General features: G+C 42.7%; 1 protein-coding gene across 1 annotated transcript in view; it reads left to right on the top strand.

Moving 5' to 3' along the window:
* The window catches only part of LOC126473809 (uncharacterized), a 149,643-nt gene that overhangs the window by 82,768 nt on the left and 48,634 nt on the right, over positions 1-18,241 (top strand). Inside the window, exon 5 of the mRNA XM_050101113.1 lies at positions 4,055-4,263. Coding sequence (XP_049957070.1) covers positions 4,055-4,263 — 209 coding nt within the window. The remainder of the gene's footprint in view (positions 1-4,054; positions 4,264-18,241) is intronic.

Genomic DNA, 18,241 nt, shown 5'->3' with positions numbered 1-18,241 from the left:
TCATATTCGTTCTGCCAATGGCCTTGTCAAAGAGCCTGGAGAAGTGGACAGAGGTTCAGGGCACTATCTTGCCCTTGGACGGGAAACTTCCCCTGAAAGGCGGAAGAATCAGCAATGATCAAAGGCATGAGGATTCAGCAGGCAATGGAAAGCAGTGTATAAAGGACACATCAAGTGTACGGACAGGACGTAAGGCCTGTAGTTGAGAAAGGGCGATGACTCACAATAAACTCTGTTTCAGTGCGGGCAGCAGCGAGCATGACCAGTTTCGTTTTTGCTTCCCTGATAAAATCAAATCAAGAGGGATGATGATCTCTCCACTGTCAAAAGACCCTGGATTTAGGATCTCAAGGAGAAGAAACCACCATAAAAAGATGGAATAACCAACGAAACAGTAACACTACAAGTTTGAACAGGGAGTGTTAGAAGTTAGAACTTAGTAGAGAACAGGGAAACTGTAAAACCTGACAAGGGAATACAAAGGCTCGGGAGAGTGGGGGGAGGAGGAGGGTGCGTTCAGAGAAGTAAAGTAAAATGGAAAAAAAAGGTAAGGCTTTCCGGTTAGAACACAAAGGCTAATAGTAACAGCAGCAGATGATGGCTTAACGGCAGTACAATTTGTTATGATTTGAAAGGTAGGGTTGAGAGAGCGTCACTGTGGTTCAGTGATAGGGTTGTTATCAGATTTGACAGCAAACAAACGCTGACAGCAGAAGTCCAGGTATACATGTCGACATCTCAAGCAGAAGATGAAGAGATACAGAAATTATACGAGGGTATTAAACGAGTTATTCAGTATGTAAAGGGAGGCGATAATCTGATAGTCATTGGGGACTGAAATGCGGTTGTTGGGAAAGGAATGAAGAAAGAGATACGGGCTTGGTAGTAGGAATCAGAGGAGAGAATGAATAATTGAAGTATCAATCAATTTCAGCTAGTAATAGCTGAATAACAAAAGGAGGGGTATACTTGGAAAATCCCTGGAGACACAGGAAGACTCTAGCTGGATTGCATCATGGTCCGACAAAGGTTCCGAATGAAATATTGGATTGTAAGACATATACAGGAGCAGATACAGATTCAGATCACAGTTTAGTAACAATGAAGAGTAAACTGAAGTTCACGCGAATCGTCCTGAAGAACGAGTGTGGACGGAAGTGAGATACTGAGGGATGATGAGGTGCGTTTGAAGTTCGGTAAAGATGAGGATACTACGATAAGGAAAACACAGTAGGCTGCACAGTTGAAAAGGAGTGGACGCTATAAAGATAGCAGTCACAGACGTTGGACGGACAAACACACAGTAGGTACCAGGAAGGTAACTGCAAAGAAAACCATGGTCAACAGGAGAGAGAGTTCAATTGATCGACGAAAATAGGAAGCATAAAATTTTCCAGGGAAAGACAGGAGCATGGAAGGCAGAGCGCAATGGTTTGCAGGAAAAGTGTGAAGAAATCGAAAAATAAATCACCGTCATAAAAACTGATTCAGCATATAGATAAATCAATACTAACTTCCGTGAAACGAAAAGCAATGGCAACATTAAGAGTGCAATATATATTCTACTGTCAAATGCAGAAGACAGAGAGAGAGGGAGGTAGGTAGGTGGGAACAGTACGTTGAAGGATTATAAGAGGAGGAAGAATTGTCTGATGACGATATAGAAGAAGAAATTGGAGTTGAATTAGAAGAGATAGGGCATCCAATATTAGAGTTACAATTTCTAAAGTCACTGAAGGATGTGACAACCAAAGGACGATTCGTGTTTAGAATCTATGAGATAGGTGACGCACTATGAGATTCTCGCAAAAATATCGCGTATACTATTCCGAAGACAGCAAGAACAGATAAATGAGAGAATTGTCGCACAGTCAGATTAACATCTCAAGCATCCAGCTTGCTGACAACAACACTATACAGTAGAAGGGAAAAGAAAATTGAGGATTTATCAGATAACGGTCAGTTTGGCTTTAGGAAAGGTAAAGGCAGCTGCGAGGCAGTCCTCACGCTGCGCTTGATGAGAAGAGTCAAGACATGTCCAAAGGATTTGTCGACCTGGAAAAAGCGACAATGTAAATTGGTGCAACATGTTCGAAATTCTGAAAAAAATATGGTAAGTTATAGAGAACCACGGATTTTATACAATATGTACAAGACGCGACAGGGGACAATAAGATGAAAGACCTAGAGAGAGGTTCTTGGACTGAAAAGGGTGTAAGGCACGGAGTAGTCTTTCGGTCTTATTGTTCAATCTATACTTCGAAGAAGCAATGTCGGAAATAAAAGAAGTGTTAAAAACTTAGAATAAAAATCCGGGCGAAAGAATTGCAGTGATAAGGTTCGTTGATGACGTTGCTATTCCCAGTGAAGCTGAAGAAGAATTACAGGATTTACTGAATGGAATAGTCTAATGCTTATAGCATGTGGATTGAGTGTAAACTGAAGAAAGACGTAAGTAATGAGAAGTAGCAGAAGTGAGAATGACGAGAAATTTATCTTCAAAACTGATGATCACGAAGCAGACGAAGTTAAAAGATTCTACTACCTTGAAAGGAAAAGAACCAATGACGGGAGAAGCAAGGACAAAGTAAGAAGCAGACTAGCAGAGGCAAAGATGGCATTCATGGCCAAACGAACTCTGTCAGTGTCAAACATAACCCTTGATTTGGGGAAGAAATTTCTGAGATAATTTTTGAGGACACACTGTATGTTAGTGAGTCACGGGTTATGGGGAAACAGGAAATGAAGTGGATCGAGGGGTTTGAAGAATGTTGCTGTGGAAGGAAGTTGGAAAATGTGTAAGCTGATAGGATAATGAAAGCGGAGGTTCTCCACAAAATCGGCGAAGAAAGTAACATACGAAAACACTGACAAATAGAAGGGACAGTATGATAGGGCATAGTTAAGACATGACCTTCATGGTAGTAGAGAGAGATGTAGAGTGTAAAACGAGTAGGGGACGACAGAGATTTGAATGAAGCAGCAAATAAATTTGGATGTGTAGTGCTAGTGCTGCTCTGTAATGAAGAGGTTAGCGCAAGAGAGGAATTCGGGATGAGCCGCATGAAATCAGTCTGAAGACTGGAAAGGGAAAAAATATATACTTTGATACTGGCTTCGCCCATCTCCTTCAGTATAGGCCCCATAACAAATATTTGCTAAAGGTAACTACACTCAAAGAATTTACAGATCTGTAAGTGCCTTGTCTCACTTTGACGCAGTTTGTTCTATTTACAAGGGCCGATCAAAAGCTATCTGTTTGAGGGCATTTCTGCAGCATATATGCAACGTAGCACGACATAGATACGGATATACAAGCACAGATATGTAGTCAAGGGATTAGTGTAGAATCCGTGTCTTACCAACATGCATGCGGTTATTGCGGAAATGTGAACTACGGTGATGTTATTACCAATTTCGCCCAAACGCGACCAACGTCCTGTTACTTTTTTTTTGGCTGCCGAAGGAAAAATACCTGCTGGCCTCCATCGAAGAGTGAAGGATGTGTATGGGGAAGCATGCCTTTTGAAAAGCAATCGTGGAAATGTGCGCTAAGTTAGGTGCTGGTTGCGATTCAACACAAGACGCAACAAGTTCCTTGAGCGCATTGTTGCAGGTGACAAAAGCTGGTGGGAGACACTCGATTATCACGCCTTCGCTCCTTAAAAAAGGTCCTGAAGGATCGAAGATTCCTGTCGGAAAAATTTGCAGCAGGCAGTTACGGACTTCTTCACGCAACGGGACACGGTGGGTTACGAAACGACCTGGTGCATCGATGGGATACTTACCTTAATCCTCACGGCGATTTTGCCTGATTGACTACCGATTCTGGACTGTACGGCCTTCGAACAGGAACTTTTTGATTGCCTCTTATACCTCAATGAATTTCTAGTGCACTTACTAGTTTTTTAGTAGAGCTATGTAAGGCATAGCTCTTATTCTCTTTTGATGGTTGATCTATCTGGCGCGTGCCAGCATGTGAGTATTGTCTCTCTAGCTGAGTACGCTGTTGTACGCAAACGCAGCCCTCTTCCACCGCCGCCCTCTGCCACAGGTGCTGACGCCGAAACCGTCGCCGGCGGCCACGACGGTGCAGGTGGCGTACGACCCGTTCTACAGCCCCATCCTGCAGCGCATGGACAACGTGTTCGCGCAGCTCGGCTTCAACGAGGAGGCGTGCCGCGAGCGGCTAGTCTGCAGCATGTACAAGCGGCCGGCGCGCTACAGCCCACACAGCAACCTCGTCTCCAACGAGCTCAGCAGGTATGGTACGCGCCCCAGCCAGTTTCCCCCCATTCATCTCACGCAGTGCTGCTCGTCTAAGTACTGGGGGTCTGTTGGAAGACTGGAATGAACATCAATGCATCTGACGAATACCCATAAAGAGTCACGTACAAAATAAGGAGCGGGTTTTACGGATGGGACCAGTTTGGCAAACTATTTCCAGGTGGCCCAGTAGCGCAAGATGAAAATGTTCACAGCAGTGAGAGACAAGAAATGAACTTCTCTCTCGACGTAGTCCCCTTTAGAGTACTGTGCTTCGTCCATTATTTTTGCAGTGAATTGGTTCCATCCAGACATCTCATACAGGAGGGTCAACGAAGTACCCCAGTACAGTACCCATATCTTCTTCATTAGATTAAAAAGTTATCGAGGCGAAGTTCATTACGGACAGGGATAGATGACAAGCAAAGTGTGCTATAACTGGTAAATAAAATGCATGTTACAGTAACTTGTGTCTGAATTTCACTGCCTCTTCCTAACGACAAATGACTTTTCTGACCAGACGTGTTATCTTCATGAAATGTGATCTACATTTATATATTCCGCAAGCAAATTTATGGTGTATCGTGAAGGATACCATGCACCTCAACTCGTCACATCATTTTATATTGCACTCGAAAAGGGAGGGAGGGAAAACGACTGTCTTTGTGCCTCCATACTAGCCCTATTTCCCTCATCATCTCTTCAGGGAGAAGTGCGCGTCGTTGGCAGGAGAATCGTTCTGCAGTGAACTGCAAACCCATATTGGTAAATCCAGACTTCTTATCATGTATTTTACTGTTTGCTTATTTTAGAAAAAGTATTCAAATGTGTGTGAAATCTTATGGGACTTAACTGCTAAGGTCATCAATCCCTAAGCTTACACACTACTTAACCTAAATTATCCTAAGGACAAACACACCCACCAATGCCCGAGGGAGGACTCGAACCTCCGCTTATTTTAGAACCCTTACACTTATTAATAGCCAGTTACTCTTCTACTTTTTGCAACGTAGACAGTGAGAAGCAACCATTTTGCATCGCAGAAATCGCAGATCAAATGCAGTCTGGTAGATGAAATTAAGTTCATCTCTTCTTGCTTGTCCAGAGCTTTCACCAACTTCTTTACTAACTCATAGAGTGCGGACTTTTACGGTCGGTATTTGTATTCTTGGCCACATTAGTTTGTGGGGATTAGGCACCAATACAACACATATTTCCGTTGCTAACGTTTTTTTCCTTATAGCGGGAGACATCCTCAGAACTATAAAGACGTAGTTAGATGATTGTGAAACATAAACTTGTTTAGCTGGCCGACAAAATTCGGAAGGCGGGGATAGCTAAAAAGTTTACACTTTAACGTACAAGTCTTAACAAAGAATAAGATACTGAACCAGATTGAATGGCAAGGACGAATATTACATCACTTCTACGATGGAAGGAAGTAGTCGTTTGTCAGAAGCATCGTAAGACACCAAGAAACGCACACAGTTTGCATAATAACCAATTTTACAAATTTTTGGAAGGTATATTTAGGACCTCTCTCTCTCTCTAGTCCTCCAGCCAACTCGATTATACATGACCCAACCGCGTCCATTATAGTTTAAACTGATCCTATCTGCACTTCAGTGCCAACATTGGATGCGTTGTGAGGCATGTTATTTCTGGTCGTTCATGTAGGCTTATCGACTTGACCTTTGTGGACTCCAGAGCTAGTATCCAGTATGTGGTGAAAAGGGCACTTTTGTCTAGCCCAGAGGAGATGGATCTGAGTTTCCTAAACCCTTGTAAATGGGCTTTGGTCGGGGCCTGCTATGCTGGCTAGAGTTCTGCCCTCCTCCCGAGGCACGGATTCGGACAGTTGCCGGATGCCCCACAGGTGGTGGCCCAGTGTTTCGCAACATCCGTCACCGAGCCGTTCACGGGGTCGCTCGGTTACTGGGCAAACCAGTAGCAGACCGGCCGTCGCGCCGCCTGTCCTCCGCGGTTGCGTCCGCACTCAGCGTAACGGTCGCCACTCCGAGCGTCTGGCACCGTTGCCGTCGCCCGGCGCCCGCAGAACTGGATTGCCTTACGAAACAGCGCACAGATGTGCTGCTCGTTCCCAGGAGCCCAAAACGTCATCGTCTCGCAGTGCCGGCGCTTCTCTAGATGGCACGTCCGGTGTAACCTGATTATAGTTCCCTGATTGGCGTTTCCTACTCTCTCCAGGTCTTCATGAACAAAAGAGTAGTCTTTTAGGACGACTACCGTGGACCGATGAAAACATAACAATTCATATGTCGAGCAGCAGACGGCGGAATGTGACATTAGCGCGGGATGATAGCGCTATCATCATGGCGGTGACGGACACGTAGATCTTCATGCCAAGTGTGGGATGGAAGATGGAACGTGCTGCATGTGTGTCATTGTCTATTCTCAATGTTCACTGATGATCGTTTGTCCGCGAGTTTGGTGCACATTACTCTCACGTCAAGACAGATGACTAAATAGCTAAATGAAAACAAGGGGCCGGCCGGCGTGGCCGAGCGGTTCTAGGCGCTACAGTCTGGAGCCGCGCGACTGCTACCGTCGCAGGTTCGAATCCTGCCTCGGGCATGGATGTGTGTGATGTCCTTAGGTTAGTTAGGTTAAAGTTGTTCTAAGTATTAGGGGACTGATGACCTAAGTAGTTAAATCCCATAGTGCTCAGAGTCATTTTATTTTTTAAAACATGGGTTCATAACTGACGGAATTTGTAATCTTTTTTGTCTTACAGCAGTTTCGAGATTTTTAAATCCTTTCGCTGAAGCAAATTTCGTCAAAACTATGTCTGCGCAAAAATAAAATCATTAACATTTATATATTAAAGAGTATATGTATATGTTTGAGAGACCATAACTATTTCTTAACATAATTCTATATGTTTATCACTCTGTGTTTTGCACAAATTTTGACGGAACTTGTTACTGTACGAGTATTTGAAAACACTAACACAAATAAACGATACAAACTCAACCAGTTGTGGAACATCTTCATCTTCGTACTGACTGAAGTCCCCCAAGCAACAAAATTAATGACTGCGATAACGTTGCACGGTCGATTGTTGAATATCTCACATCGGAAACCGTACTGAGATAACCGTCATGTTCTATGCCCTCTTACCCGTCGTGCCGTGCGAATGGTTGCATTCTGTTCTGCAGAATTTCAGGGACTATCAATACCGATAGCGGAAGTTACTTAAGTAAGATAGATTACAGTACTCCAAATGAACCTTGTTCACCTATTATCATCGAAGGACGCATTATACGGCCATCTGCCATTATTGAATTCTTAAAAAAAATATATGTTACAAAACATAAAAATCTTGGGAAATGTAATGAGCGTTGGTAATCAGGATGTCCTTCTACGCTATTTGCCTTAAATACCGTTGCAAATACTGAAAGTTGTTTCTTTATATGTGTAAGTATGGATACTTTTGATCAGATAGTATATGTCTAACGATAATGACATACTCTTGTTATGTTTTGAGTGAAACGTTCACTATAGAAATGGGGTTAGGACTACTTATTCAGTAATGAAGGCAGAGTAAAGGTGGAACTTCTGTCTCGTTACCGGTGGCCGAAACCAAGTCACCGATGTCACTAGATGCTTAGTGAATATCCACTGAAGCGCCAGAGAAACTGTTAGAGGTACGCGTATTCAAATACAGAAATATGTAAACAGGCAGAATACGGCGCTGCGATCGAAAACACCTATAGGGAACAACAAGTGTCTGGCGCAGTTGTTAGATGGGTTACTGCTGCTACAATGGCAGGTTACCAAGATTTAGGTGAGTTTGGTGTTACAGTTGGTCCACGAGGGATGGGACACAGCATCTCCGAGATAGAGAGGAATTGGGGATTTTCCCGTATGACCATTTCACGAGTGTGCCGTGAATATCAAGAAGCCGGTAAAACGTCAAATCTCCGACATCGCGGAGGCCTCAAAAAGATCCTGCAAGAACAGGACCAACTACGACTGAAGAGACTCGTTCAACGTGACAGAAGAGCAACAATTTCACAAATTGCTACAGATTCCGAAGCTGGGCCATCAGCAAGTGTCAGCTTGCGAACTGTTCAAAGAAACATCATTCAAATGGGCTTTCGGGTTGGAAGGGCCAATCTTTTACCCTTGAAATGCGCGACACAGAGCTTTACGCCTCGCCTGGGCCTGTGAACATCGACATTCGACTGTTGATTACTGAAACCATGTTGCCTGCTCGGAAGAGTCTCGTTTCAAATTGCATCAGCAGATGGTCGTGTAAGGGTATTCAATTACAAAATGTCTCCCGCATGTCAGAAGGAGACTGTTCAAGCTGGTGGAGGCTCCGAATGGTATGGCGCGTGTGCAGTTGGAGTGATATGGGACCCCTGACACGTCAAGATACGACTCTGACAGGTGAGACGTACGTAAGCATCCTGTCTGATCATCTGCATCCATTCATGTCCATTGTGTATTCCGACGGACTTGGGAATTCCAAAAAGACAATGCGACACCCCACACGCCCAGAATAGCTACAGAGTGGCTCCAGGAACACTCTTCTGAGTTTTGACTCTTCCACTGGCCACCAAACCCCACGGACGTGAAAGTTATTGAGTATATCTGGGTTGTTCAGAAGATCTCCACCACTCGTACCCTTACGGGTTTATGGGCAGTCCTGCAGGATTCATGTTGTCAATTCCCTCCAGCACTACTTCAGAGATTAGTCGAATCTACGCCACGTCGTGTTCGATATTTCTGCGTGTTCGCGAGGGCCCTACACGATATTAGGCAGGTGTACCAATTTGTTTGGCTGTTCAGTGTAGCATACCTATTTATCCAGCGGGCAGGTATCAGCTTCAATCCAGAGTAAATGTACACTTCCAACATTTAACACTGTATTCGCAGGACCATTGTAAATTTTGTAGTGCCCCTTAGAAATAAAGCAATAATAACAATAACAACAGCACCAACAATAACAGTAATAATAATTTTTGAAATCTTTCCGGGTCTGCACCTACGGAACTCTCTCGTCCTCAGATTCTCTTGAGATGTAGCACACTAGAGAATTAGGTAATGGTGCAGAATTTCCAAGAAAGCAGGCCCGTGGTGCAGCTGAGAAATCATTGTTTGTCTTCTCCTTTTTACGACAGGGCGTAAACGAAAGCGGCCCCTGCCTTCTCTGCGGCTGCCGTGACTCTGCGCTTTCCGCCGCCGGTCTTGACACCCAGCTCTGTAGCGGTCGCACGGTTCTCGTACCACACTCGCCTTGTCTGCGGCGCAACTTTTCCTTTTTATAGCGGCACGTCGGCATGCTATGGCCCTTGTCCTACCAAGGTCGAGGCAACGAACCCGCTGTCTTCGTAGAGCGAGCAAATAGCTTTCTTCTCTTTCTTAATTCGCCTGCTCGTCATCAACCAATTAGCTGTCGTCATTGGACGTGTCTAATGCATTGTATTCCACAAATTTCATTAATATTTACTTGGAGGACGGTATGTGAAGTTTCATTCTAATGTATCCTATTAATCGTATTCAGATGTATTTAGACACATTCAAAGACCACAGGTACGCTCCGGGATAAATTGAAATATGCAATTTACCAGAAGCCAGGCTGAGATCTAAATTGACTAAAGTAGATTTCCCTCGCTAAGCATAACCAGTGGCCTCAACATCAAGTGAATGACAGAAGGTCGTCCACAGTAAAAGTGATGAAGAATTGCAGAATCAGATAAATGGAATGAACAGTCTGGCGGGTACAGAATATGGATTAGAGTAAACCGAAGAAGGACGACATTAATGAGAAGTAGCAGAAATGAGGATACTGAAAAGCTTAAGATTAAACTTGTTGATTCCTAGGAAGAAAGTAACCCATATCGGATGAAGCAAAGAGGGCATAAAAAGCAGACTAGCACAGGTAAAGAAAGTGTTCTTGGTCAAAAGAGCCTCTTTGTATAAAAACATAGGTATTAATTTGAGCAAGTAATTGCTGGGAATGTACGTTTGGAGCACGGCATTGTATATTAATGAATCATGGACAGTGGGAAAAACGGAAGAGGAGAGAATCGAAGCGTTTGGGATGTGAAGTTACAGAGGATTGTTCAAAAAAACGTGGACTGATAAAATTATGAATGAGGGATTTCTCCTCAGAATCGGCGACGTACACAGCAAATAGAAAACACTGACAGTAAAAAGGGACAGCTTGCTAGGACATGTGCTGACGCATCTAGGAATACCTCCACGATACTAAAGGCAGCTGTAGATAGTAAAAAACGCCGTGTCATCCCCTGTCGTAGGACGTCATTCAGATGCGGTTTGGAGAGGCTCGGGGTCGGTGCTCAGCACACAGCTCTCCCACCCGTTGTCGGCTTTCTAGGCCCCAGAGCCACTACTTTTCAGTCAAGTAACTACTTAAGTGACCTCACAAGACTGAGGGTACCCCTTTCAGGTACTGTCATCAAGAACTGAATCCGGGTCCTCTGCATTGCATGAGACGTTGACCATTGAGGTACAGAGGCAATTACTTGGCATTCATACAGCGCAAGCTTTTTCGCTGGTCGAAGACATATCACTTATATTCCTCCATTACTTTATTTCTGAATATTTTCGATTCTGTAATTCATCAGACTATCTTTTATGGCTGCACTTTTCCGAAGTTCGTCCTTCAATTTTCTCTATGAGTTTGAGGATTAGCTCGTGTTGCGTTCATCGACGAATGTGCCTCACCTCTGCTAAGAATAATCTGTTGCAACTTAAGTCAAATGATTGGTACTAATATTTTATGTTTGTAGGTACAGTAATGTTACGATGATTTCCTTTCTCCATAGGTAGAGAGAAACGGATTCTCATAACTCTTTAGTGAAATCGTTCTACGAAATCTTTTCATAGGGAACCCGCCACAAAAAGTCACTTTACGGAGTCAGCACTAATGAAGACGTACCACGTCGCTCTACGAAGGCGTATTGGTGCTAGTCAGTAACAGACTTCACGGCAAAAAGTGTGTCTCCAGCAAATTTAAAAGTAGCTGAACATTTTCGACTTGAAACTGCATGACCAGTAATTTTGAAACTGCTGTCATAACAGATTGCCAAAGGCCTTGCCACAGTGGTAACACCCGTTCGCGTCATATCATCTAAGTTAAGCGCTGTCGGGGTTGGCTAGCACTTCGATGGGTGATCGTCCGGTCTTCCGAGCGCTGTTGGAAACCGGGGTGCACTCAGCCCTTGTGAGAAAAATTGAAGAGCTGCGTGACTAGGAAGTAGAGACAGCCTTTTCGGTCGGAGGTTAGTTTAATCATAAGAGACTAATTTATTCGAAGAAATGTCCCTCTGAAAAAAAATTTGTTTATGCCATCAGCGTCAGTGAAATTAGTTATATTTTATTCTCTGAGAACTCCAGTTTCCTAAAAATATATTTCTATTCAAATTCGATTCAGCGAAATATGAAGGCACATGATTCCATTTTCAACAACAATTTATCTTCATTTTCATTGTCAGTGGCATGTATCTAATCTTCCTGATATCTGTTTCCTCAGTTCGTTTACCTCTTTTGACTGCTTATTTGTAATAACACTTTTCTGCTGGGTTGTTTGTATTTTACAATAAAATTTTTGTCGTCGCCAATAATAACTTCAGCTAGTTCGCCAAAGAGAATAGTAAATGTATGTTCTCTCATCTACATCTACATCATACTCCACAAGCCACCTAATGGTGTGTGGTGGAGGGTACTTCCGGTACCGTTATCTGAACCCTCCAACCCTGTTCCACTCGCGAATAGTGCGGCGGAAGAATGACTGTCGGTAAGCCAATGTATTGGCTCTAATTTCTCGAATTTTCTTCCCGTGGTCAATACGCGAGCTGTATGTAGGGGAAGTAATATGTCGTCCGACTCCTCCTGAAAATTACTGTCCCGAAATTTCAATAGCAAATTTCTCCGTGATGCACAACGTCTCTCCTATAAGGTCTACCAGTGGAGTTTGTTTAGCATGTCCGTAACGCTCTCTCGTCAGCTAAATAATCCCGTGACGAAAAGTGCCGCTCTTCCTTGGATCTTCTCTATCTCCTCTATCAGTCCTACCTGATAGGGATCCCAGATAGATGACCAACACTCAAGAATCGGGATAACAAGCGCCTTACAAACCACTTCTTTCCTTCGTAGATGAGTTACATTTCCTTCAAATTCTTCCGATGAATCTGAGTCTGGTGTCTGCTTTTCCCACTATCTGTTTTGTGTGGTAATTCCACTTAAGGCCGCTCTGTCTAGTTACTCCTAGATACTTTACGGCAGAGGCTGTCTCCAGCCGTTTGTCATCAGTAGTGTAGCTGTACAGTAGTGGATTTCTTTTTATTAGTATGCACAATGTATTAAATCTATTTACGTTCAGGGTCGACTTCCAGAGAGTGCATCGTTCATCAGCTCTCTGCAGGTCGTTCTGCAAATTCTTACTATCTTCTGGCGTTGTTACTTTGGTATAGACAACTGCATCATCTACAAATAGCCTTAAAGAGCATCCGACGGTTTCTACTAGATCATTTATATACATTGTAAATAGCAACGATCCTATAACACTTCCCTGTGGTACTCTGGATATTACCTTTACATCTGCAGATTTAGTGCCGTTAAGAGCGACGTATTGAGTTCTATCTGCACGAAAGTTTGAATCCAAATGCAAATCTGCTCCGATACCCCGTAATTTCGTATTTTGTTCATTAAACATCAATGTGGGATATTGTCAAATGCCTTACTCAAATCAAGAAACACGGCATCAACCTGAGCACCATTGTCCACTGCACTGTGGATCTCATGGAGGAACAGAGAGAACCGAGTTTAGCAGGATCTCTGTTTGTGGTGTCTATGTTGATTTTTATAGAGGAGATGTTCATTTTCCTAAAACGTCGTAATTCTTGAGCATAAAACGTGTTCCATAATTCTACAACAGATTTACGTCAACGATATACGCCTATAATTGTGTGGATCTGTCTTACGGCCTTTCTTAAAAACGGAAATGACCTCCGCTTTTTTTCCAGTCGTTAGGTATCTTTCGTTGCTCAAGGGATCTACGATATATTACTGCTAGAAGAGTAGCAAGTTCTTTTGGACAATCTTTATAGAATCTTATAGGTATCTCATCAGGTCATGACGCCTTTCCACTACTAAGCAGTTTTTCCGTTTGTTCTCCACATCTTCGTCCTCTCACCGAATATTTGACGCTGACTGCTGAGATATTCTGAAAATTGTGTCGCGGCACTCTTACTGAGCAAATGACTCTTCCTACCTTTCTTAACATTCCTTCTAGGACCCGTCGTCATAGATGCTATCACAGCCTTATAACTGATACCTTCTACTATGTTAACTGATTCGATAACTTTAGGCCTGTTTGTTGCCAGGAGATCTAAGACGTTACCCTCACGAGTTGGTGCTCTGTCTATGTTTAAACATATAATCTGAACCACTTGCTCATTTTATTATGTCAAGAACTCTACTGCATTTTACGGCGGTAGCAAACCCCATACCGCTATAAATCTTTATCTAGGCAATATTTCCGATCATTTATGTGTACTACTTTGTACAGCGTATTTGCCGCTGTCCTATCCTTCATACATGGTCATTATTTGCTACTGCATCCCTTTCAGGATGTAACGATTCATGTCGTAGAAAGTCAATGGAAACGAATTTGTCTGAACTAAGTTTTATATTGACGAAATAAGTCTCGCAGAAACTAAAAGAGGAAGTAAACTTATAAATGTAATCCGAGGACACAAGCAGTAAACATTAATGAAGAAGATGAGAAGAGCGTCGGCTTCTTTCGTTGTATATAGTTTTGTTTCCATCTCCTGTTAGCTTCCACACATTTCAGTGTCAAAAAATTGTGAACACAAACTATGAAAACATCTTTCTTACCAAATACTTCTGTAGTCGATAGATATAACAACACATGAATTTACATACTAATTAAATGCCAATGAAAAATCACGTGTTAACATGTTTAACGTGAACTAAAATAACTGTGAACCAAACACTTATTTCAACGTCGTCGCTGGTAACTGATTTCCTATTTATACGTTGAGACGACATTTAGCATTTGCTACTAGAAGGTATAATTTCTTTTCCAGATATATCTGCATTGTTAAAGATATATTCCCAAATGTTATTGCACACAGTGGAATTTAACACTCCACAGACAATGTAATTTATAATGGCGATCTTCAAATTACGCATTACAGGTTCTTCTCTCTCATTTCGGTAAGGTACTAGAATTCCTCGTTGATTATGAAGTGGACGTTAATGAAACACACAGAGCGACATTTCTTATTGATAACGTTAAATACCAGTCAGCAAGTCCAAGATGCTAACACTATAATGACCCACACTGCAAGGCATTTCATACATTTTAGAGACGGCAGCCAATTGTTGACGTACTTAATGGGTTCTAACCATACTGACAGTTGTCACTCCATGTTAGTACGACACCGTGTCGAGAATATACCTTGAAAGAATGGTCGGTGCTCGAGGAGGCAGTATGACATTTTCAGGTTCATCCTTGTCACCATAAATTGCGAGGTGATATATTGGTAGGTCTCTGGACTCGTATTCGAGGAAAGTCAGTTCGAATCCCACCTGCCCATCCAAATTTACATTTTCCGTGATTTCCTTTAATGGCTTTTTCTTCTCCGTCCTTCAACAATCCAGGCATGCACTGTCTCTTATTAGCTCATTGCCGATGAACACGCCTACCTGAAGAGAGAGGGGTAAGTGAAACGTCACGAATTCATTCGTTTTATGGTTTTAGTTCAGTGATTACAAAATCCAGTTAACTGATCAACAAAACTAATAGCGAGAAAACTGCTGCTCCCTTGCCAGTTTGATGTTGCATGCTAATGGAGTTGGATGCATGCACTGATTCATTTGAGAGGTTTCCGTGCTTACTGAGGTGTTTTGGCTTACGATATCGTGGGTATTGATGTGAAGTTGACTTTCAATATATACTGTCCACCTGTGCTGAGTCCGAGGATTTTGCTGGCCCGTCAGGCAGAACACAAAGGCAAGAGAACTATAGTGTCTTGTTGAATGATGGTATCATGATACTGTCCCGTGAGAATTGAAACATATCTCAGAATGTCTATGAGGTACCATTCTCCCTGAACAGCTACCATGGTGACTCTAAGTCATATCCTGTAATTCCCCACACTTCGACACCAGGGAGTACAACGACGTGTCTCTCAGCAACACTGTGTGTGGTGTTCTCTCCCCTTGGCACATAATATTCCTAGTCAATGGTCATCAGAGACTATGATGAGATTCCTCACTGAAAATGATTCGGTGCATCTAATCAGATACCCTTGTATCTTATGTACGGTATCATAACAAACATGAGCCGTCTATGTTGTGTTGCTCTCTGCCTAAGTATTGACGTAAATTAGTAACAAGTTTCTGCTATTCTCTAACTAACGACAAAGAATGACACGTGATGGTAGCAGAAGACGAGCAGGGTTACGACGTGCATGCCGAGAAACAAAGTGGTCTTCTCTTATTCTCTTTACATGTGGACATTTAGAACCGTAATTACCAGTATGGTTTCCCTAACGTTTCTTGTCAGCTAGACATCTGATCATTATCACATCCAAATGAATCACATGCCTAGATATTGCTCGATCTGACCAGTCGACAACATCGTCAATCACAATGATGGCTTTCCACCTATGTTATCTGATGAAATTGGAATAATTTTCACTTGACAGCTCCTTTCATTTTATAGATGAATTTGTGAATGGATGATATGTGTGTTGCTGAATAATATTTTTTAAATAGTATTGTGAACCTAGATTTCAAAAAAGTTATATAAATGGCGAGCACGTAGTCATGTTTTCACAATAAAAGTGTTTTATTTGTAAACCTACTGGTATATTATACATCACATCGAGAAGTCGTGACAATGATTTATAGAACATTAAAAAACCACGAAAAACTGGTTGCATACTCCCTGACTAACACTTAAAATTCAAAGTGTTCACTGACCATTTCACGTATGCTAACACCCATTATTATATCCTGTCAGGCCTGAAAACATGTTCTCTGATACACTCTGGCACCTTTCTTGTGCGGTACACATCTTTGCAACAGTAAGCATCTCATCCCCACAGATATTGTTGAGGACTATGTTTTGTATTTCACGAGGCTCATTTCCCTTCATTAGTTGGTAAGTGGATGAGGAGATCAGTCTCGGAACCACATTTTCTACAAAAATGAGAACAGTTCCTGTCAATGTTAACCACGGGTTGATGCGTATTATTTATCATGAAGTTCTCTATCTCTCTCTGATGGTTCCACTTGTCTGATCTTAGTCTTCCTTGTTATTGTTCGGAGTATCGTGTACCATTGTAAACAGATCGACACCATCTCAGACAGTCGGAGACAATGGTTTCCCGATTATCGGCGTTGAGTTGCTTTTTCTTCTTTCTTTATGATCAGATCAAAACGTCTTTCTACCATTTCAGTTGTCTTCTTTATTTAATTTGTACTTCTTTGACTTGGGTTTGCAGTAACTGTTTTGATAGGTATCTGTCTGGTATGTGGATAATAAGCAGACGAACTTGGTGTTTCATGAAAATGGCTTCTATGACGGTAGTACTTGTTTTGTCGAGGATTTTGACACGCTGGATGTCATTTTCAGTATTCTTCTGAGGAAGCGCTGATAATACGTCTGGAGGTGCTTAATACGTCTTCTGAAGGTTATGCAGGCCTCACACCCATACTTGAGAGATGGTACAATGGTAGTCTGATAGACAAAGAGCTTGATCAATATGCTGTTATAGTTGTCGAAAACCGTCCCAGAAACCGCCGAAACCCGTGACTAAACATATTATTCGGTACTATATTTCCGTGTCAATATTTCAGTTAGTCGAGATGTGACCGCCAAAGTACGAAAAGTGAACATTTGTCTAATTATTTGCGTATCTGCTGATGGTTTGTACGTGCACAAAATTGCATCAATTTCGAACTATTTCGTTTATCGGAAGAAAGATTATGTTGCTTGCTTCTCATTCAGCAGTCAGATTTGAATTTGTGTGTGTGTGTGTGTGTGTGTGTGTGTGGGTGGGTGGGTGGGGAAGGGGTGGTTGCGAGAGAGAGGGGGAAACAAGAGCATGTAAGAAGGAGAAATATCTACCTGCACATGTCTGAACTTGACAGAGGTAAGTTCGTGGCTTGTCGATGCAGTGGTTTATCGCTTCGCTTTGGCTGGGATCCCAGGACGGTCAAGAAAATATGGTATCGTTGAATTCACAACGGCCACACCCACTGTCATGCAGGATCTGAGATCATGTCTTCACACGACTAGCGTCCGAGAAGACAGTTGTATACTTCACTCGCCCGCCCATGATCATGCAGCGACGTCACGTGCTGAGTGTCAGGAAATGGGTTTGTCTTAAGCAACACAAGTATTCAAACGAAAACTACGACGGGGACGTCTCGAGTACCAAGGGCTGTCACCACGACTGTAACTGTTACGGCTTTCACTGACGCAGCAGCTGTGGGGGGTGTGCCAGTAGTGGTGTGTCGAACGACAACACTGGACGTAGGAATATCACCACGTCGTGTTTACAGGCGAATCCCTGTTGTGAGTACGATGAATGTATTGTGGAATTTCCGAGGAGAACATTTCCAGATTGCATTCGTTTTAGTCATACGGACGTAAAAATACGTGGCATATATTACAATACGATCATCACCTCTGGTCCGTGTAACCGGTAATTTGGAGACAAGCCGTTACAGTCCGTATTTGGTAAGGTCGGCGACTATGTGGTACCGACGATATGACAATGATATCTTACAACAAAATGATGCAAGACCGCGTGTTATCTCTACAGTCCTGAATTACCTCGATACAGAGAGTACTCAACTGCTTCCTCCGGTCAGTATGTTCCTTAGATCTCTCACACATTGAAAATATTTACTCGTAGGTTCCCGCATGCCACCATTCACC

Source organism: Schistocerca serialis, chromosome 4 (assembly GCF_023864345.2).
Source record: "Schistocerca serialis cubense isolate TAMUIC-IGC-003099 chromosome 4, iqSchSeri2.2, whole genome shotgun sequence".
In the NCBI taxonomy this organism is placed as follows: domain Eukaryota; kingdom Metazoa; phylum Arthropoda; class Insecta; order Orthoptera; family Acrididae; genus Schistocerca; species Schistocerca serialis.
This window is presented reverse-complemented; position numbering and strand designations above follow the sequence as displayed.